At 37.6% G+C, this 21,667-nt stretch overlaps 2 protein-coding genes across 6 annotated transcripts in view; both read right to left on the reverse strand.

The window, feature by feature from the left end:
• The window catches only part of MYZAP (myocardial zonula adherens protein), a 70,708-nt gene extending 66,267 nt beyond the window's left edge, over positions 1-4,441 (reverse strand). Inside the window, exon 1 of the mRNA XM_056346098.1 lies at positions 97-4,441. The gene's annotated coding sequence lies outside the window, so the exon portion shown is untranslated. The remainder of the gene's footprint in view (positions 1-96) is intronic.
• Positions 4,442-14,038: 9,597 nt separating this feature from the next.
• Positions 14,039-21,667, reverse strand: part of CGNL1 (cingulin like 1) — a 63,894-nt gene continuing 56,265 nt past the window's right edge. For 3 of the 5 annotated variants that reach the window (XM_056345678.1, XM_056345675.1, XM_056345676.1), the window contains exons 15-19: positions 20,598-20,681; positions 18,669-18,793; positions 17,998-18,106; positions 16,921-17,084; positions 14,039-16,293 (exon numbers count right to left, since the gene is read on the reverse strand). In XM_056345678.1, the coding sequence (XP_056201653.1) occupies positions 16,167-16,293; positions 16,921-17,084; positions 17,998-18,106; positions 18,669-18,793; positions 20,598-20,681 (609 nt within the window). In that variant the 3' untranslated portion in view covers positions 14,039-16,166. Of the gene's footprint in view, positions 16,294-16,920; positions 17,085-17,911; positions 18,107-18,668; positions 18,794-20,597; positions 20,682-21,667 lie in introns of those variants that run through there. The other 2 variants (XM_056345677.1, XM_056345679.1) reach the window with 2 other exon arrangements.

Below are 21,667 nucleotides of genomic sequence, written 5' to 3' on the forward strand. Positions count from 1 at the left end.
CAAAATGCTAGATAGCTCAATGAATAACACAATGCAATGTGCACTACCATTTTCTCTGAAAGAGACAGAAAGGAAAAAAGAAAATGGATTACTTACTCAAAACCGCATCTGGGCAAGAACATAGAGCAAGTCCATCAAAGCCAATCAGGTAATAATAATAGTAAGAGGTTTCTGCCATGTACTTTTATGCATATATATGCATGCCAGTGTATTTCACACAGTTTGTGCACCTAACAGAAAAAAAAGGATTACACCTGGTAGCTGTGATTTTCAGACTCACAATGTCAAAATGCAATTAATAGTGAAATAAAAATTACTGCTAAGATTTTAAAGGCAGCTGCAAAGCCCTGGAAGGTCATGTATTTCAGGAAAGATATCTATTTTTAGCTTTATTTGGGAAGGCTTTTGATGAGCATGTCTATAAGTCATAATATTTACACAGCTATAGTCATGGCTTTTATTTTATTAAATAAAAAATAAAAGCTTGGATTTTACTAAAATGAACTGAGAGATATGAAATACATCAAGGCAAATATAGGACAGTTTCTTCTACCATGAATATATGGCCACATATGAATGAAAAAAATAGCATTGTCATTTTTCAATCACAGATTTTTAGTGATTTAGATAGGATCACTTCAGATTTTGCTGAAGCTTACAGGGCATCAACTCAGTTCTGATTCAGCAGAAAAAGTACCACCTCTTGATTCATCTTCACTATTTCCTCTTTCAGATAAGTCTCCCATCCAGTTAACAACTGGGTCACAGCCCACAGCAATGTGGCCCAAGACACACGTGCAGTGCCAGAAGCCTGTCATTCATTCTTCACCAGCAGGTTTTGGTTTAGTCAGTCCATGCAAGCAGGACAGTTCAGCATAAATATCATGTAAAAGTAATGCAGCACAGGAGGAGCAGCATTGTTCACGTAGGGGTGTGACTTGACCAGGTCACATAATTGAACTGATTAAGGTGGGTAGGGAAGTAGAAAACAGGCACACCCCATCATGAGCACCACAGTTACATTGTTAGGTAGCTGTATTTAAAATCCTATTTTACTCCCTGGAGATAATATCAAAGGATAAATTTCTTCCAAAAGTCTGGTATCGGTATTGCATTGTGGTAGGAAAAAAGGAAACTTTAGAGGCAGAAACAAATTCTGGCCTGAAAGTTCTTCTATAAGTGTAAGGAATGTACATATTTCAGGGAATGGGAGCATTAAGGACAGGAAATCACTGTATCTGACTGACTTCTTTTACCTTACAAAGGGGAAGAAGAGACATATTTCATCTTTACTTCCCCACAGGAAAGGAAACACAGAAGAGGAAGAAGGGGAAGAACTATATTCTGCTTCCTCTATTTTATGATAGAAGGCCAGAACAGCAAGTAGTGGACTTCAGCTCTGCTTCAGGGCAGAGGATGATGGTACGTTTTTCTAACTAACAAAGGAACCAGGTACATGTCTAGAACACCTGCACAGATGCTACAGAAGTTCCTGGTTGTCTGGCTTCCCCATTGATTTAGATCCAGTTTCAGACCTCCATGTTCCCCATCTCAGAATGATACATATGGGAATTTATCAGTTCTTACTGACTCTCCCAGCCCATTGCCTGTTTGCACACATAGCTGGGACAGGGAGCTGTGCATAAAAGTTGTGAAGTACAAGCGGAAGATCTGGTTCTATTATTTATTTTCTTTCTAGATACTAAAAAGCAGTTTATCAGAAGTCATATAAAAAGAAAATAAGGTGGAAGGGGAGGTATTTTAACCTTAAAATATCAGGTCATACTGAACCTTTGGTATCAGAGGACTTTAATCAGGAAAACTTGATTAGTTTTCAGTCCCTCCAGCTCCAAAAAATGTTCTAGTAGACCTATCTGTATCTACAAGATAATGAAATTTTCTTATCCTGTCACCAAGAGTTGTCTCATTTCCTCTTGCATGAGTCATTACAATAATAGAAAAAGAAGTAAAGTTATAATCAATACAGTAGATGTTGTTATGCCTAACTGAAGTAAAGTTACTAGGAGGAAGCGTAGGGAGGACTAAATAGTTAAGAGTACTTACTAACAGCTCAACCGCAATGACTAAATATTACTCAGGGAAATGACCCTCCAACAAAGACCCAGTCCTACGAAGGAAATGGATTAACACACTTAAGCACTTAAATACCTCCAGTGTGTCATCCTTCAGGCTACCTCAGCCCAGGAGGAGTTTGCTTTTCCTTCATCTGCATATGGTGCATCATCCAGTTAGCAAGAATGCAGTTGAGAGTTGCATGGTTCTGGGTCCTGATCACAGAGCAAGAGATCTGAGCTATTCCAGGAAGGCACTTTCAAGAAATATTACAGACTTTGAAATAGATCAAACCGACATCAGTGACTTGGACCAACAGAGCAGGATTTCCTGACATTCTGCCTGCTTGACGATAATGTGAAATCTAAATAGACCTGCAGATTGAGTGACAAAGGCTAGTCTACAAAAGGATATAAACCAATTTGCAAGATCACTCATAATTCAGAAATTAAAGTTTATACTATGAAATTAAATTGTTTCTGCAGTGGAACTATTCCCATCAGGTTTCTCCCTCCAGAGAAAACCACAACAAAAAGCAGAGAGTACTTAACCAAAAGGCCTTTGAAATGACTTAAAAGACCCATTCACTTCCATGGGCTCCGTGGACTTATTCCGTAAATGTATTCCAATCAGGAGATTTGGATGGCAGGAGCCTCCATAAAATTCTTCTACTTTCCCTGCATTTCAGAATGTGCCCAAGATTTACTGTACCTAATATAACTACTTGAATCCAAGGGAAATGCAGAAAAAAAATACACAGAAAGCCACGCACAGTGACTATATTATGACAAACTCTTTGCGGGCTCTGGGGAAGGCTGGTTCTCTTTTGTATCACTCAACTCCTTTTTCTCTTTTTCTGTTTAGATGCCTGCCCTATTTCTAGTGCTTCTGACATGCCTTTGTAAAAGATTTCAAACCATGTCTGTTGATGAAGTCTTTAGCTGCCTGAATTAATTTTAATAATATATTTTGTAGGCATAGATATATATTTTGTAGATATTTAATAATATATTTTGTAGATATCGATTTCTAAAAGGCATCATTAGCATTAAATTGAAAATTTAATTTCCATGAAAGATTAACTGCTATTCTTTCTCTTTCTCCTAACTTCACCATGCTAAGGCCTTTTTGCTGCATTTCTGGCCTACCCAGGCTACTCCTTTGAGAAGTTTACTATAGGTTATTTTATAAGTATAATTATAATTATATTTATATTATTTATTTATTATAGATTCCCACCTCTGGAAATCTTTGGGAGTAGTTATCTGAGAGTTTGACAAGCTACCAGAGCAGTTGGACTGAGTAATTCATGGGGTTCTATTAGGCCTCCTTGAGCTGGCCTAATAGGGGATATACTCTATAGCTCACTTGGGCAGAATCTCATCTTCACCTGGCAGGGGGAAACAGAAATGGCATATGTCAAGAGATGTATTTAAATTCTTCCTGTTGCAGGTCTGGGTTTTGCCTAAGTATTTCAGCATGGACAGCAAGCACTATAGGGCTGCTACATTTATTCCAAAATGCAGCTTCTGCAAGGGGTGTTCTTTTCCCATTACCTTTGTCTAAGTATAACTCCCAGAGTTTTTTTTAAATGCACATATAGTCACATGCAAGACAGCTGATTAACATTGAATTTTAGTTATCACAACTTAATCTTGCTGATTTTAGACCAGCAGTGTTCTTCTAATGTAAGCAGAGCAAGCAGATATAAGAGGGGTATGGAGAGTAATGAATGCTTAGAACAGACCTGTCTGGAACACCTATTTTCCCTGCTGCAGAACAAGAACAGAAAGACACACACACACAAAAAAAAAAAAAAAAAAAAAAAAAAAATCACTGAAGGACAATTGCCCTACTTCTGCTCTCATTTTCACTAGCATCTGTCTGATAAAACCTGAGAAGTAAATGGTGGTGCTCTGGATATTAATGTGGGTTAATAGAAGTAAAGTAGTACAAATTAAATATCTTATTGCTTTTTATAATTAACCTGGAGACCTATTGCTGCCACAGGTGACTGAACAAAGAAGTCACTAGTACTGAAGGAAGATACACGTACAGATATGTATACACAGGATCAGGTTTAGGTCAGACAAAATGGTGAGCTAGCTAGCATGAAGCCAGCCAGAGCTATCCATCAGGCTTATCCCATGGCTGGCAATGGTCAGAGAGAGACTGACAGCAGTCTACTGGGACACAACTGACACTAGATATGGGAGGAAGGAAAGGAGGGGATCTGCCTTCCTGTGGGGCCCTGGGAATTGCCCACTGTTGAAAACAGGATGTTAGACCATCACTCTGCCCCTGGAAATTTCTATATTCCTAGCCTTTAGAGAAATATTTACCAAATGATTAATACGGTAACACAAGGCCCAATCCTCCTAAAATCAACAGCAAAATTCCCAGTAATTTCTACAAATGTTGCACAGAGGCTCTAATATATTAAAACATTAATAGCATGCACTACATAACAACCATCAAGTGTTTTCAATTTCATTTTCTAGCTTGTTTTATTTGAGTAAACCATTTGGGGGAGTAACAAACACTTTAGTCGGCTGTCCTATGACACACAGTGTGCTTTTGCTAAAGCATTAGAATGAAAATACACCAAAATATTCTGACAGCAGACAGGCTAGCAAGCTCTTGAGGAGTTTTGATACATTTCCCACTTCTCCTCATATGACTGGAGTTATGGAGTCTCTATAAATTTTGTGGTTCTCCTGTATTAATATACATGCTTAGTATTTTGATTAACAAGAGAGAGAAAATACTTAAGACAAAAAGATCCCATAGAATTTAAACATCCAACAAAAGCCAATGAAATGCCCTCCAGAATTGTATTCCTGCTGAGCATTTCTGTCCCTGTCCTTAGGGAGACTATGTCGAAGCAGATTTCTCAATAGAATATTGTTTTCCTTTCCTTTCCTTAGCTTATGCAAGGGACAGTGGCCAATGTGGGCATAAACTGCAACAGAAGATGAGTATAACTAGGACACTTTCTGGGTCCTACCCAACTGCCCAAATCCTCTTGTTTAACAATACCTTTTCTGCATAAATCTGCTGTAACAATAAACAGGATCTCACTCTCAGAGTTGGAATCATTTCAGTATAACGGTGATTCTCTTAACAATGGAAGGATCTAGGAAAATAATGTTGCAACATATTTGGGTATTTGGCTGAAGTTTTGACTCTGATGGGAACCTGACATTAACTTCTACATCTCTAGGTTGGGTTTTCAGTACAGGACAACCACACAACCACACATACAGATGAACACTGGCATTAAGAATACCTGCAATAAGGCAGGATTTTTTTGCATGCTTGCTGCTGGCCTACGTCCACAGATTTCTTGAGTGTGTATTGTCAACCACATAGCTTTAAGATTGTTTGGAATCTCTTTCTGTATTGCCAAATAGCACTGCTGGCATAGTTCAAATGTCTTTTTTTTTTATTCCCCCATCCACAGAACCTGTACAATTTCTTCAGTTTTTAACCTTTTGTGGGTGATATTGTTTATTAATTTTCTGCAGGTGTTTGGCGTAGTTTCCACAGATCCCATCAAATTCTCTGGAAAGTTTTCAGTCTGTGGTTAGATTGCTCTTTGTCTGACAGTACCAGAAATAGCTGCAATATAGAGGCCAGATTCCTTGGCTACCTTTAAGTTAGCATGTTTGGGTACCAGCAACCATTTTGCAATAGCAACACAAATGTTATAATTCAGTGACTTACCCTGTTATGCAGATATAACTCGAATTCCAGTGTTTCTGTAGCCACATATGGTCTAGACACTTATAATTGCTTTGGCCAAATTTTTAGCTGTCTTTGGTAAATATAATCTCATCTTTTTAAAATAAAACCTTCCAAAAAGATTAGGGTTTTTTTTGTGTAGAAATTCTGAGGTTCCCCTTGGGCTAAACCAGTTTGATTTTGTACAGAGCTCAGTGATACAAAGTGAGGAACCTGTTCAAGTAAAAATTGTGGTCTTGCTAACCTATAAAATTTTACAGATTCCTGATGATATGACTAGTGTAGGCCATCAGCAAATAAACCACAAGCATTTCACCACAGTTCATTCTGTCCTGTGTGAGTTCTGGAAAAGTGGGCCCAACATGGTGAAATGGTTACTGCTCAAAATTCACTATTCTACAGATGTCATATTCATCATGTCGCAAACAGTATCTTTGCAAGTGGGCTGTCTGCTGGCGATCCATACTCCACTAAGCAAACATCAAACAGATTGTGTTTTCAGTGAAAGAGAGATATACTAGGATCTTACCAAGTCAGATGGAAAAAAAGGGAAACTTCTGAGAAAGATCACAACAAGAAGTGTAAACACTCCAGTCCCCTAACGAAAGCACGAATATACCTGCTTATACTGTTCTTATACTGCTGACATCTTCCTAGGTCAGTGCCTCAAGTTAGGTGGAATGAACCCAGGTCTAAAGTGGTGCTGAAAATCATTTGTTTGAGAATACACTGAAATGTTGAGGTAAAAGACAAATAGGTTTCCAATAAATTCTTTCTGTCAAGTCATAGTCCAGCCATAGTCACGAACTACCTCATACTGGCTCCCAGATCACCACTCAGTATTATGCAGAGTAGTACAAATGCCCAGACCACACCAGAACTGCTGTCTCTCTTCTCTGCCAGTGGCCAGAATTTCCTGTTTCAGAAAGTTATGTAAGAACTTCACAGGAGATAAACGTTAATTATCTTCCCACTCCCTCCAAATATCTCCCTGGATGTCTAATTATTAGGGACTGGTTTACTTCCTGAACTGTAGGTTTAGTAAATCCTGCTGACACATTTTCATGAATAATAGGTATTCTTACCAGCTATGAACTTTTGTTTCTTGCAATTACCACCATCAGCACCAGCACCAGAGAATTTTGATTCTCCTTGCTCCATTCTAATGATCGTCTCCTTGTTACAGTGTTACAAAGCAGTACAGAGTAGATGTTATCTGTGCTGTTTCTGTCCTTCATAAATTTCTCCAGACTCAGAACCAGTTTTCTGTCCTCTTAGAGTCATACAATAGTATTCAAGGACTTCTTACAGCAGTGGAATTTTTACAGGAAAGCACCATACCCTTTCTCACATTAGTCACTTCTTGCACCCCAACATCTTGGATGCTATTTTGACTGTGGTTCTATACAGAAAAGGATCTTTGTTGAGCAGTGGGTCAGTTTCTGTAAAGACTACTTCTTGAATGACAACCTGGCTGTTCTGTATTGTATTTCATCGCTGGAGAACTGATATCCAAGGAGGATTAAATAATTTCCTCCATCCTGTAAAGAACTTGTGCTCTGGCAGGAGCTCAATCTCAAGATTCTAAAACTTCAAGGTACCCTTTAGCTTGACAGTCTCTCTTTTAGGTTGGTTTATATACGAACCCTCTTTGCAGAGGGAGCATCATGACTGGCTCCACAGCAGTTGCTGCCTAGGAAAGCAAAACAAAAGGTGCACTATTAGGGCATAATTAACACAAGTCAACAGGAATGGTGCAACACCTCAGCTGCAATGACAGCCATAGGACTCCCTGGCTGCTTAGCAGTGCGGAGGGATGAATTTTGCAGTCCTCACTATATTGCCACCAGCACTGCCTGCAGCACTGCTGCCCGCTCGCGCTCTGCTGCTGCCTGTGGGGTGCCCTCCTCGGGGTGGCTTTGTCGAGCAGAATGACTTACCTGAGGCAGCTTAGTCATGACTGCAGTTCCCACGTTTAAGACTTTCAAATGTTTCCTGTGGAAAAATAGTCCTTTTCTCTTCAGAAAACTTGCATCAACTTTCCCTTTTTATGGCCTTTTTTTGTGGTTTTTTTTTTCTCAAGAGCCAGAAATGCAAGCTCTGCTAAGCACTGAAAGTTTCAGAGGAGCAGCAAAGTTAACAGATATCAATCTCCCTTTTCCCCTCCATATTACTTCTAAACTTGTAAAAATTAGAAAGGTGATGGGAACAATTATGCTGACTAGACAAAGTGCCAATCAAAGTTAAAATGTGCTGCTTTTAGCTGATTCTCTGCACTCAGTTGCAGAGCATCCTCCAAGGGCCTCCCAGCTGATCTGGCAGCCACGCATACTAGTAACTGAGGTCAGCAGCATGTCACTGCATGTATGCTTCAGTGAAGTCTCACTGCAGTGTGCGGTGGCTGTGGCTGGCTGGTCTCTTTATATTCTTAAGAAAAGCTAAAATGATGAGACTTAGAAAAGTTTGTGGAATCAAAGCTCAATTACTGGATATCTGATGCTCTAGGCTTGGCAGGTATATGAGGTACAGGTCTGTTTATTCACTCAGTGTGGAGACCGACTCTTTCAAGGAGTGACTTATCCTGTGCACTGGTGGTAAGCTTGACACCGTACAGAACAGATGTAGGTAGACTCCCCACCCCACTGAGTTTCCAGGCATTCAATTCCCTCCTGCCACCTGCACTGCCAATGTCATTCAGTTGATGGCACACTGACATCTACAGATGCTGCAGTTTATGCACAGGCTCCTGAGGCTTGTGGCCTCCCACTTTTGAGAGTCATAAGCACTTGCCTCTCCTGGAAACAGCACTGTGAAGCTTTTACTTTACAGGAAGCAAAAGCCCTCCAAGTGAATACAAAAGCAACATGAAGGACTCTAGCTTACCGGGTAGGGATTTCCCAATGGCACTACAGCTCATTTTCTCAGTAGAGAAGCCAGCAACAGCAGTAAAGGCAGAAGAGGAAAGAAGGTTGATGAAGTAGGCTGCAGTTTTCCTTCTGCCATCCCCACTCCATACCAGTAGTACCAGTGTGGTACATGCATACAGGAGGCTTATTGTGCACACACCTACAAAGATTCCTTCCCCCTCATACAGCTAGCATCTGTAGTAGCCCTATTTCTTACTCATTCTTTTATCTTCTCTGCTTATCCCACAATACTTACTAAATTTACTCCATCTGAAAATTTTCCTAGCCAAAGAATGCCAGGCATACCGAAGAAATGAATTCTCTTGAGCTCTATAGGAGGCCCAGACTGCCCTTGGACGTCCTGACAAATATTTAGCCTTATGCAGTATCACATACAGTGCCACACAGACCATGGTCTTCTATTGTGACTCTTAGTAATGCTTAAGAAGTTAATGGCTGGGAGACACATTTTGATCTGAATTGTGAATTTGATCTTATCTTTAAAATAGCTGGATACCACTCACAATATGTACTGAAACAGCAAGGCACAGTGAGCTGGGTTTAAAGTAAACACAGCCCAATTCAGGAAGCTTCCTTTCGCTGCTTGGCTGATGTTACAGCTTTTCCATGCTTTTATTTGACTTTATTTTTTCCTTCCCTCTTTTCATAGCTGTTCTTACCTGTTACACAACAAACCATTTTCTTATTTGAAGAAAAACAAATTCGAAACTCCCTGTAAAACAAGGAAATTTAGTATCCAGGCTGTTGTTCTGCAGCAGACACTCCACAGAGCCAGCACAAGACCTTCAATCTCAGACATGTGGCAGGGAAAACAGCCCCCCACTTGGAAAGCACTGCAGTGTGTCACAGACTGCAGGGCAAAAGGGCGAAACGCCACACAGAAAGCAGATATACTGAAAAAACAGATCCTTGGCATTTCCTCCTAACAGTTTTATCCAGGAATTTTCAATGCAGAAAAAGTATCAAGTCTTCAAGGTCTAGTTTTGAGCTCCATATTTTAGGCATGTTGACAAAAGCACGAGGAGGCCAAGGACTGAAGCAGCAGCTCAAACAGATTAGAAACCAGAATCCTCCTGTTCCCAGTGCTCTATCTCCAACTATTAGACCACCCTGTCTTCTCTGGATGGTTCAGCTTCCTTTGTTTTCCTTTTGGTAAAGTGTTTAAAAGACAAATTAAGAGGCTTGTTGGGACTCTATTGAAAAGCTCTTTCACACAGCAGATACTCAAGAAAATGCCAGAACTCTGATGAAGGTGATCTGTACTGAGAAGGATTTACAGTAACCACAGTGTGACTGTAGCCACTGAATTTGTATATCAATTTTAAACAGTTGGGATTACGTTTTCAGGCAGACACCAAATCAGCTGATAAAGCACTTGCAGCAATGCACACCATCTCTCTCTGCCTTCACAGTGTGTGTGCACACGTGTATTTGCTCTTGCCTGCTCTAGTCATGAATACACAAGTTCTTTTTCCTTAAATAGTATTTGCTGTATTTTAACCAAAAGACCTGAAGAACAACATTAAAAGTATACCAATCTCAATCTCATCTGTAGTACATAAATGTATAGCCTCTGCCACGTCAAGTTCCAGGTCTCAGTGTTTACCTCCCAGGAAAATAAAGGCCAGGCTGGGCTGAGAATAGCCAGCTCTCTGGGTGTGAGAGGTAAACTTGTAGTCAGAAGCTCAGCTCTCCTATGCCCAGTGGAACTGCTTTCTAGAAAAGTAAATTTCATTTCTGGCAAAGACTGATTTTTCCCAGGGATGAGTCTCAGATAGTCTTATCTGTCTTTCCACTCCAAGGGCAGCAATGTTTTCTTTCTCTCCCACAAAAAAACATTGAAGTAAACACATCTTTCACATAATGACAAATCCAAGGGACAACACAGAACTGCACACACAATTTCTTTCTGAAAAAAATATAAGAAAATGTGAGTGACACAAAATAGATGCTTCTGATACTGGCAGGCACTTGGGTATCCAAGGTCTGGAGATGCTGAAAGCATTTCTGCAGAACAGAACTACCCGTGGTGCACAGGGGTACGCAGCTAATCAGCCGCCATTAACACTGCATCCACAGAAATACCAGAAACATATGCTGCTCCTTATTCAGCTCTGTCATTTGTCTCAGCTGAACTCACTTGAGAATCTTTGCTGCAAATACATACAGGAAATAGGCACTTCCTAGCACTACTTTGATATGCTCCCTACCGTTCTCATCTTGAACCTTCACAGTCTTTCCCTGGAAATAAAATCTTACATGCATCTCAGCCCAATTTAGATATCTGTAGGTTTAAGATGGCTTAAGCAACATTCAGTGTCAGGCTCTTTAAGAAGAGTGAAGGTCAAAAATCAAAATTAATCAGAAGTGGATCCTCCATAGATCTTTTTTACTGTGTATATTTTTTCCCTTACTTCGTATCATACTGTTGGAAGGTTTCATCCTAGCCAGACTGCATGCAATCAAAATAAAAGGATTACTTGTAACTAGTGAAAATAGCTTTGTAACCTAATATATAAAGCATCGTTCAGAAAACCCATTCTGCCAAGTACACAGAAAGCATAGAAAAACTCAGGTTACCTGTAATGAGTCCCTTCTCTGCACTCACATAGAATTGTTCCCAGTTTTCCTATTGGCAACTTGGAGAGCTTAAACTTTCATCATCCACCTGTGCTCAGACTTTTAGTAAAGTTTTTTTATCGTCTGTTCTTCTGCTAACGGCATGAAGCTTCAGGATCTGAGTAAACCAGCAAATTGTTATTAGAAGTGAAGAAAAGATCAAATGTTCCCTCTTACATAAGGCATACAGTCTCTGCTGGCCTCACATGAGGTTCGCTGGTACTAGCCATTAAAAGGCTGTCACACTTCTGCTGAGACAGGTGAGCCCAATTCACTACTGCACTTGACCTTGTCTGTTGAACTTCATTCCCTTCTTCTTACTCTTTCCTTTCTTACATGTTAAAAGAAAAACCTGTAATACAAAAAAAGCCCTTTCTATTCATTTCTATACCTTTTTCTCAATAGCCCAACACTCAAATAAATTTTAAAATAACAATTAAATTTTCCCCAGTATGATGCAGTAGGGTCAGGGTTAAATATGTGACCTAATCAGTACCTTATGCAAAAAGGAACAAATTAGACATGTTATAAACCCTGACAGTCTCTAAAGGATGCTTTTTCAGCATCTTTGAATGGTTTTCTTTGAACATTTGGCAATGTTACTTGACAACTGCAGCTAGTGGAAATTAAGCAGCTAAAATGTATAGGGTAGGAAGCTCCAGTAAGCTAAAAGCATCAACATTTAATTACTGAAATATGCTGCCTGATCCAGAAAAGGCCTAAAAGCTGAAGCTATTGCACTGCATAGCTCACTCAGCAAAGCACACAGCTGGTCTGTAAAAGTTAAGAAATTCACATGGCTTCTGGAATAGTTTAGAAAATTGGCTATAAATCAGAACAGATTATTTAATTAGGAAAAATGAAAGAATTAAGTTGAGAAGAATAAAGACAAATCAGAGGAATGCACAGATTAATCAACAAGTTATAGTTTCATCACCAAGAGATGACCTTGTGGGGGAAACCTGCCTGGTGACTGAACAGTAAAAAGCAACTGACAATGCTGAACTAAGAAAGTATTTGCATAGTATAGGGTTTTCCTTAAATAAAGTGCAGTGCAGGGAAGCAGGTACAGGCAACAGCAAGACAATGACTTTTCCTTTTTCTTTCTCCATGCACTGAAAAGAGATATGATGTCTGAAAGACCTTAATGCTTTTATGAAAAGAGATGCCTTCCAAACTCAAGGGCATTGAACTCCATTATATGTGATATCCTTGATTTTATTACTTGGACAGTAAGTGAAGAGTCTATGTAGGACATGAGAATTTTGTTTGCTTCTTTTACATTTACACATTTAGCATTGTATAGCAATTGCCATATCTTGGAGCACTGGCCAAATGTTAGTGATCTAAAACATCAGAACACTCTTGTAGAAGTCAACTTGTATTCTGTCTACAAAAGTAGGCTCGGAAAACCAAAGGATCTGCCAGAGCATAACAGATGGGTGAAAATGCTCAAAATAAAACTTGAAATTGATTCTCAAACCCAGAAATTATAAATGACAATGTAAGTCCTCTTAAGGCACAAGTTGACCAAAAATTAATAATGCCATATTCAACACAGCTGTTTGACGAACGTGTATATTTAGGCAGAATAGAATTTTAATGATCAGAAACATTGGGTTTGTGGAAAATCTCTCACCACATAAAAATGGTCAAAACCTCAGAAAGGTCAAAATCACAGAAAGGACCAAAAGTTCATTGTTCATCATAGAATACTTACACTGAGAGTAGCATCCACTATATAAGCCATCAGGTTAGGCACATATCAAAAGTGATTTAGCTTGGGTCTGCTTGTTTATGAGATTATTATGGTATCATTGAAGAAAACTGAAGGTCTCTACAGCTCAGAATTCAAGCCATGTCTCTGTAATATACCAGGAACACCGATATTTGTACAAACTTCTGAGGACTGAATGTCTCACAGCCATGTTTCTTCACATGTTCTCTCTCTTGCTTGCTTCCTTTTATGGGTCAAGACCTTCTTCTGAAATTCATTTAAAAATAGATTACATGGAAATACCAGGAACATTTTTCTAAAATAAATCTTGACCTAAGATGAGTTTTGATCAAAAACTGCCATGAGACTGAGTGAACAAATCAGACATCCTTAAACTATCGTCAGTGATTTTTTTCTGCAACCAAGATCTACTGTCAATGTTTTTTTTTGGGCAGCCAAGATCTAGACCCTGCCCTCACCACAGCTAGCATGCATTGAGAAACCAAGCTACCGACTGTTTTGTGAATGAGTTGAAATACTCTTTTCAACATCTTAAGATTTATTTTGATTTTAGTCATTTCATTTGAGGACCCTAAGAGGAAATGCCATTTCCAAGTCTAAATGAACAAACTAAAGTCCAGTTCTTTTTATGAAGACACGGAAAGCAGGGGAAGGGGAGGGAGGAAGGTCTAATAAGTGGGATGTCTCCCACCAGGAGTCCACAACAATGCGTCTCCCTCCTCCTAACTTAAAATGAGAAAAGGAGTCTTCTAGATATTACACTTGCCACCTTCTTTACAAGTTAAAAAAAAAGTAACTATCCAAAAAGAAGAAAATGTAGAAACTTCTTCACAGTATATTTCCCAGACAATTATTTTCTTGTTATATGTTAAACACATGCGTCTTCCATATGGAATTTAATTGTCATATCAAGCTATGTGCACATACAAAGTAGAACTGAAGGAGCTGACTGACTTTATTTTAAGTGAATTTTTCTTTTACAGTTCAGTGTAACTGGAGGTAGATGCAATATTAAGTTATTTTCTTCCAGTGGTTTGAAATAATAGTAATCTATGAACATTAGGACAGAGTAGTGGAGATTGGAATCAGTTGTTTAAACTTAAACCTACATAAACATGCAAATGAAACAACAACAACAACATCACAGCAGGTTATATGACGATTGATTGTCAGTACAGCATAGTGCAGATCTTCTTGGAGAAAAGGCTGTTCATGTGTTGTCAAAATAATAAAACTAGTACTGCAAAAAATTTATATGTATGCTACTTGAAAAAATATACAGGATTCAGACACAAAGTATTACAACTATGCCGTTCATATTATTTCCCATATATCTCAAACCATCAAAATCAAGTTGAAGGGAAAGGGCAAGAGTCTGCAATCTGCTGTGCATGAATATACTTCTGATATACTTCTGTGGGCAGGCAGGAGGTTCCATTTCATATAATCACATGAAAATGGACACTGCCATTGTCAGGACTTTTGCCTTAATCAAGCCTATTGCCTCACTTTCAGAGCTGTTAAATTAGTCCTCTTCAGTAGATGCTTTGGTGGGAGTAATGGAAGCTCCCAGCAACTTCAGTTTAAAGTATTTTTTCACAATTACATAACACTATTATTTGGTCCATTCAACAAAGAAGTGCTCACTAACCTGTAACTGGAGACAAATACTAATAATCAGACAGGACTTTGCTGTGGTTTATTAACAAAATTATGTAGTAGTGCCCTTTTCTAGATTTGCAAAGGAGCAAAAACAGTCTGGTGCCATATAAATGCCAAGAACTTATTTTTATCAATAAAGAGGAAAACCCTTTTAAAATAAAATCTGTGGTGCTTTTTTAAAAAAAAAAACTCTGACAAAATTTGTTGAACAGATGGATCATTCAAAATGCAGATACTTCTATAAACTAAAACACTAATATATAGCTGCACATATGACCATACATTGCAGTCTATCACAGACAGATGCTCAAGAACAGCTTAGAAAGAAAAAACAGTTTACGTGTTCTGTGTTTCCTTGGTGCAATTTCTTGACAGGTGCATAAAAATTTGGCATTAACTAAATCAACAGATTTAAGCAAGTACTAATTCAAAGACCACAAGTAATTTTAGTGGAACACGTGAGACTCCTTAGCGGCTTTAAGATAAGCCTATCCTGATGCCCTCAAATCAGTAGACCTATAATGTTCTGCCTCTGGCAGTATGGAGTCCATTTCAGGAAATTAAAGATGCCAAGTAATAACTGACCTCTTTCTTAGCCTTCCCTACTAAGAACAGAAAGCCTCCTAAATGAAGTTTACAAGAAAGCTGTAGGCAAGTCTCACTCATCACACAGATGTGATAGTCCTTTTAAAGTCAACAGGCAGGATTAACCTTTGATCCCTAATATACAGAATACATACAATGGAACTTTCACCCGTCTTAGAATGGGAATTGTACTTCCTGGCTAACAAACTGTGAATATGCTCTGTAATGCACAACACGTATTAAATTTCATTTGTCTTCTTCGTTAAAACCCAAATATAGCATTCAGTATGAATTTAAGTACTTAACGTACGAAACTGATTTATATAGTATCTGAAACTTTACAAAATAGTACTAAAGTAGTCAATAAAAAGATCAGGTTTAGAATATTTACATTTTATACATAATTTCCCCCTACTTACAATTATTAAATAATCTTCTGTGGTTTTCCTAGTTTTAGGGAAAAGCTTTTAATAACTACAATCTAATTTTGAATTACTTTCAAATGGCTTTTTACTTGAACAGAATTTCAGCAAAATGACATCTCCAATGTGAAACATTAGCCCTAGGTTTTCAGTAGCAGTTCTCTCTCTCTCTCTCTCTCTCCCCCGCCCCGTGGTCTATAGCTGTTTTATAACGCAATCCTGTTTTCTATAATAAACAGTGGAGATCTACAGAAGAAAATGGCACAGTATGGATGGAAACATTATATTCCCAACACTTAAATCCCTTGATGTCGTTTGGCTTCTAGAATATCCAGTTTCTTGATAATTTATGTTATTCTTCCAGTACTTTCAAGGAATCACAGATTCAATACTTATTTAGATTTTTGTGTCATCATTTCCTGAAGGTACTTCACAAAGACTATCACCATCTGTGCTGAAATCATCATCATCGTCATCATCGTCAGAATCAGCCAACACTTTACTTGGTGACTTCTTCAGTCTACTAAAACAAAAATACATGTCTTTGTTATTAAAACTGCACATCTACATGCAGAACACTTATGCAAAGCTTAAAACATTGACAGGATTTAAATTTTTAAAGGATGTCAAAGAAACTTGTGCTCCAATAGAGGTAGTTTATCACAGACTACATCTTACATGAAAGAAACATGCAAGAGAATGAAGATCAATCTATCATATCTGCAAGCACCTCTAACTGAAGTCACAGAAAGGGGAAACTAAACCTTGCACACCGAGATCTTCAAAGATGGCTGAGGAAAACATCCACAGGATAGCTGTGCTTCTCAGTCATTAGCAGGAATTTTTTATTACTATCAATTATAAGAGTGTCAAGTCCCACCACCTTTTTCCATTTTTTATTCCCTGACTCGATGACTTTAATCAGCAGTCAGATCTTGGAAAGAAGGTTTGGGCACCTAGAGCACCCCGGGAAGAGTTAGAGAACATTTGTAGAGAAAAGAAATGCAGGTCTCCCTCTTAAACTCTGTCTGCTTATGTTAAATTTGAAGTTTGTTAGAGGAAGCCCTCAGTTTATGGACTAAAGGAGCAAGAGATCAATCTTGTGAGTGGGGTGTGGTACATAATTGTAAGGTCTGACAAGTCATCCTACCTTAATTCCTTCTTTGCAGCATTAAGCTGTCCTTGCAATTGTTCATTCACATCTAGTTGTTCTTCCAGTTCTCTCTGAAGTTTCTTTTTAGCACCTTCCAGTCTGTCTATTTCTTCTTCAGCTTCTTCAACTTGACGTTTCATTGCTTTCAAACGCAAACTCAACTGAAATATTTACATGTCAGCTGATTAGACTATTTTAATAAAGGAATTTTATTCTTCCAGCATCTATGAGAGGGAGAATAAAGACACAACTTTGCCAGTGTAGTGACACTGTAATCCTATGCTTCAGAAATATTTGAAAGTCAGCATTAGACTTCAAGAAAAGGGATGGGATTATCATTTTTTAAGAAGAAAAAAATGGCAACAAGCAAACATAGCTTTGGTAGAGTAAGACAGTATTGTGTCATAGCAAGATCCAGCTATCAATAAGGGAAAACTGAGGCTATTAATGTGTCTAAGTTAAGCAACTTTACCAAACAGATACTATAAAGTAAGTTTTAAAAACCCGGAGGATTTTAAAAGATTGTTCCCTTAACAGATGTCTGCAATTTGAAACATACTGTTCATTCTCTAGGCAGAATATTAACCAACTCATGTACTGAAACAAACCATGTTCCAGCAAAGAATCAACAAAGACCAGACAGGAATGTTGGAGAACATTGCTATTAGAGTATCAATGTATGCTTAATACTTATAGCCTATATTTAATAAATAGCTTCTTTCTTTAAACAAAATTTTTTGGTGGCAAAACAATATATTATTTGTTGGTGTATGTATTTATAGGTTCATATGTTGGTGTATATATTTCTAGGATCATATACTGTATGTTATTTGCTTTATTTCTTAAAATGATTATAGCTTGCTTCTGTAAGTGCTTCCTTTTCATAATTTTAGGAACAAGTACGATTTAGTACTAGACAAAAGAACGTGATGACAATGGGAACAGTGAATCTCACTAAATTCATAAACACAGAGTAATCAGTATCTACCTATATTCTTCTTGTATCTTTTATATATGATGATTTATGCTAGTAGGATTAACATCAGATATTTGCCTATCAGTCTTTCCCTCTACCTGGTCCTTTTGATCAGTCAATGAGAGATGTTCATCATCTACTTGCAACATTAACTCCTTCACTTTTCTCTCAAGTCTGCGGTTACTTAGTTGAAAATTAGCTCTATCCCTAGAAAAAACAAAACAAACAAAAGACAGGCTTGTGAAAAAAGGAACTGCAATACTTCCAACCCTGCTGACATAGTTCCTTAGCAATCTTCTAAGAATGAAATAAATACTAATGGCCCTACTTTGATTTACTGATTCCATGCAACACATTAAGAAATTTGTTCAAAAGCATGAACCACTAAGGGGAATTTCTTCTGTCTCCAGAGCAAAATTTAGAAAAAAAAATACATTCTCCCAAGACTAAGCAATGCAGTGAACGTGAAAATAGAAATATTAACTATAGCTAAACACTTCCAAGTGTGTTACTGATATTAGACATTGATAAATAGTGAGGTATGGAACCATGTTAGCATTGTGCTCAATTTTAAATTTACAAGGCAACTTCTAGTGTGTTCAGTCAAAAAGAAAATTTGCAATACTTGTATGAAACAGCAACCATTTTAATTTGGTGCTCATGAGGAAAAAAAAGATAAGCAAGTCAATTGTATTAGACTTAATAGTAGCAAAAGGCCTATTAACAAACATAAACATGCATGTTTTGTTCTTAACATAACTAGTTTCACCTCTCTTCATTTTCAAGTCGTTCTTCTAGCTCTGTGATCCTTGCTTCCATTTGAGCAACAAGTCCCTCTTTACTGGATCGGTAAGAACCCTCTAGGTGAAGAATTCGGCTCTTCAAGTCCTTGTTCTATAGTCGGAACATACTTGATTACTACATACATGCTCACATGGACAAGTATCACCTTAACAGAAAATACATTTCTCCAGGCAAACATATAGTGATCAGTGTACTTTTAATTTATAAATATGGAAAAGGAGAGTCAGTGAGATTTTACTGTTTACTACAAACATCTTCTATTACTGTACTTTATTAAAAAGAATTTAGTGTTAAACTTCATCTAAAGTTTTAGACTTAAAGGGACCCTTGAACTGCAGATGGTTGCAAGCCCCTTCCAACACCATTTTTTAATATGCTAAAATTTTTCAAATAGCATTGGATCTGTCTTATTTTCCACGCAATTCTGTATTCTTCCCCTGTAATTCACTGGTACATGACTAAAACAAGTAGACAAAGAAATTACTTGCAACCAATTCTGCTTAACTATATCAAAGATATTACTGTGGGTTTTTTTTCCCCCTTAACTATCCAATGCTACCCCCACTACACAGTCTAAAAGACTTTGCAAGCTGCTTGATTTGTAAAAGCAAACTTTTTGCTCAGATTTACACTTTCATTTTTGTGAGGCTAGGTGATTTAGGTTTTCAATGGGGACCTAAAAATAAAGTTGCCAGAAAAAAGATTATATAAGGAACAGAAAATAAAGCTCTCTGTTACAGAACTTCAAACCATGATCTCAGATCTCAAACACTAAAAATGCAATGATAGAAATGTCACAACTGAAGTATAAGGATGTACATGGGATATACCAGTAGGTGGCATTCTTTTTTCTCAAACAATCAAGATGGGATTTATTTTACATAATTTAAGGCACAAAATCAGGCGTCTTGTATAAACCTGTTCTCTAAATTCCCATTACAATCTGTTTTGCATTCTTGAGATGGTCAATAGCAAGACTTGCTAAGATTGCTTTCCTCTGGATCTCAGCTTGGGGCTATGACAGTAATCCTGCTTTCAAAGACCACTGAGATGCAAAAAAAAAAAAAATGCTGCAAAAAGCTAGAAAGTATTTTAATGTACTTTCCATCACAGACATTGAAACATATAAGTAATATTCTTTCCTAGACAACAGAAAGTAGCAGTTCTCTATCAAATCTGTATCTTTTCTTTCAGAGGCATGTCATTTCTTCACTTGTTTGCTCCTACAGAAGAAAATACTCAACTAAATTCACAATTGCTTGAAATGACTACCTACCTTCAACAGTGTTCCTGAAGTACTGTTAAGACTTTAAAGAACAACTCCTCCAAAAGTGATCAAAGGATTTATAGCTAAACTGAATAACAATGTCTTTGATATTCTATAGTCTTTTCTGTATATGCGCTTTTAAAAAGTTCCTATATTGATATCTCAGTTTTATTCCAAAACACGCATACCATATCAAGTGTCACATTTCTTATTTTTCATGTCTTTGATCCTCAAATGTATAGACAGAATTTGTGTGGTAGAAAGATGCCTATACTCACTACAACAAAAAAGTCTTATAATATTATATAAACAGATGTATGCACAGTATGAGGGTTTAGTACATGCATTATACATACTGTTACAAACATCAAGCTAAATGTGGGGTACAGAAAGAAAAAATACTAAGAGAAGACTTAATTCAAGATTATAACATTTTCTTTTGAGTATCAGTATTAAGATACTCATGTCTTTTAATCTGTTCTTACTAACGCATAATTCCAGCATCACATTATGGCGGCATAGTACCAGCTACCAAATACTGTACTGCTTAGATGCTTATTTGAACTTCCTAATGAAGGCTGATACCCAGTTATCTCACTAGTGTGATGATATGCCAGCCTTAATTACCTGTCTTTCCAATGAAATTTTGTCACATTCCAAGTCTTGCTTTATAGCTCTTTCCTGAAGTAGCTCTGTCCTCATTTGTTCAATCTATTACAGAATGAAAAGCCAGAAATTTTAATACGAGATTTAATTTACATTTATCTATACGATACAGTGTGTATGTATATATGTACACATATACATAAAGGACATATTTATGCAATGAGAAAAAGTTTGCTCTTTCTTAGAACTCAAAACGTACATGTGATTGTAATTCTAAACTTCCATCTGAAATCTTGGACAAAATTCTCCACTTCAGGAAGCCTGTGTTATTCCCAGTGCTTATTCTAGGCATTTTCCAGCCAGAATGGGTATTGTTAATGTTCAATGTATATATTCTGTAGCAGGGAACTGAACTCTAAAATGTTGCATGAGAGATGTACCATGAGGCAGGGAACTGAGATCTGAAATCACAGCAGTCTTCAAATACCTTCTATAGTTGTTTTCTTCATACTTAAGCCTGAAGCTCTGAAATGGCACCTTACCTTTAAGCTGCTAACTAGTCTACTTTAAAGTTTCACTTCATTAAACACAAACTGGTAACTGCAGAGAAACACCCAGACCTCAGTGAGACATGCTATAGACAATTGCAGTTTTCTATGTCTGTAAAAATAGTAAAAGCTCTTTTTCAACAGACTCTGACGCATACTGGATATGAACATTGCTCCCCTCCTCCAGTCAATTTTACGTCTGTCATACCAGAAGAGCACCTACTCTTCTGGGTATTATTTTGTTGGTTTTATTAAAACAGAACTTTAGCTACAGTTTCTGTAAATATTTCAGTTGCATATTCAACAACCAAAAGGAAAGTATATTCTCCATCTGTAAGATGTTAAAAACTACCTGGTAGATACAGAATCGAGATAAGAATACAGAATTAGTTTATCTCACTATCGGACTTGACTGGAAAAAAATAATAATTTCTGAGGATCAAAGAGAAACTCTGAACGGCTTAACAGCTGCTACTGAAACTTTGCAGCTAAAGGAAAAGTCTGTATTGCCCAAATACTTTTCTTGTGTCTCATTCCCACTGA

Source organism: Falco biarmicus, chromosome 7, assembly GCF_023638135.1.
Source record: "Falco biarmicus isolate bFalBia1 chromosome 7, bFalBia1.pri, whole genome shotgun sequence".
In the NCBI taxonomy this organism is placed as follows: domain Eukaryota; kingdom Metazoa; phylum Chordata; class Aves; order Falconiformes; family Falconidae; genus Falco; species Falco biarmicus.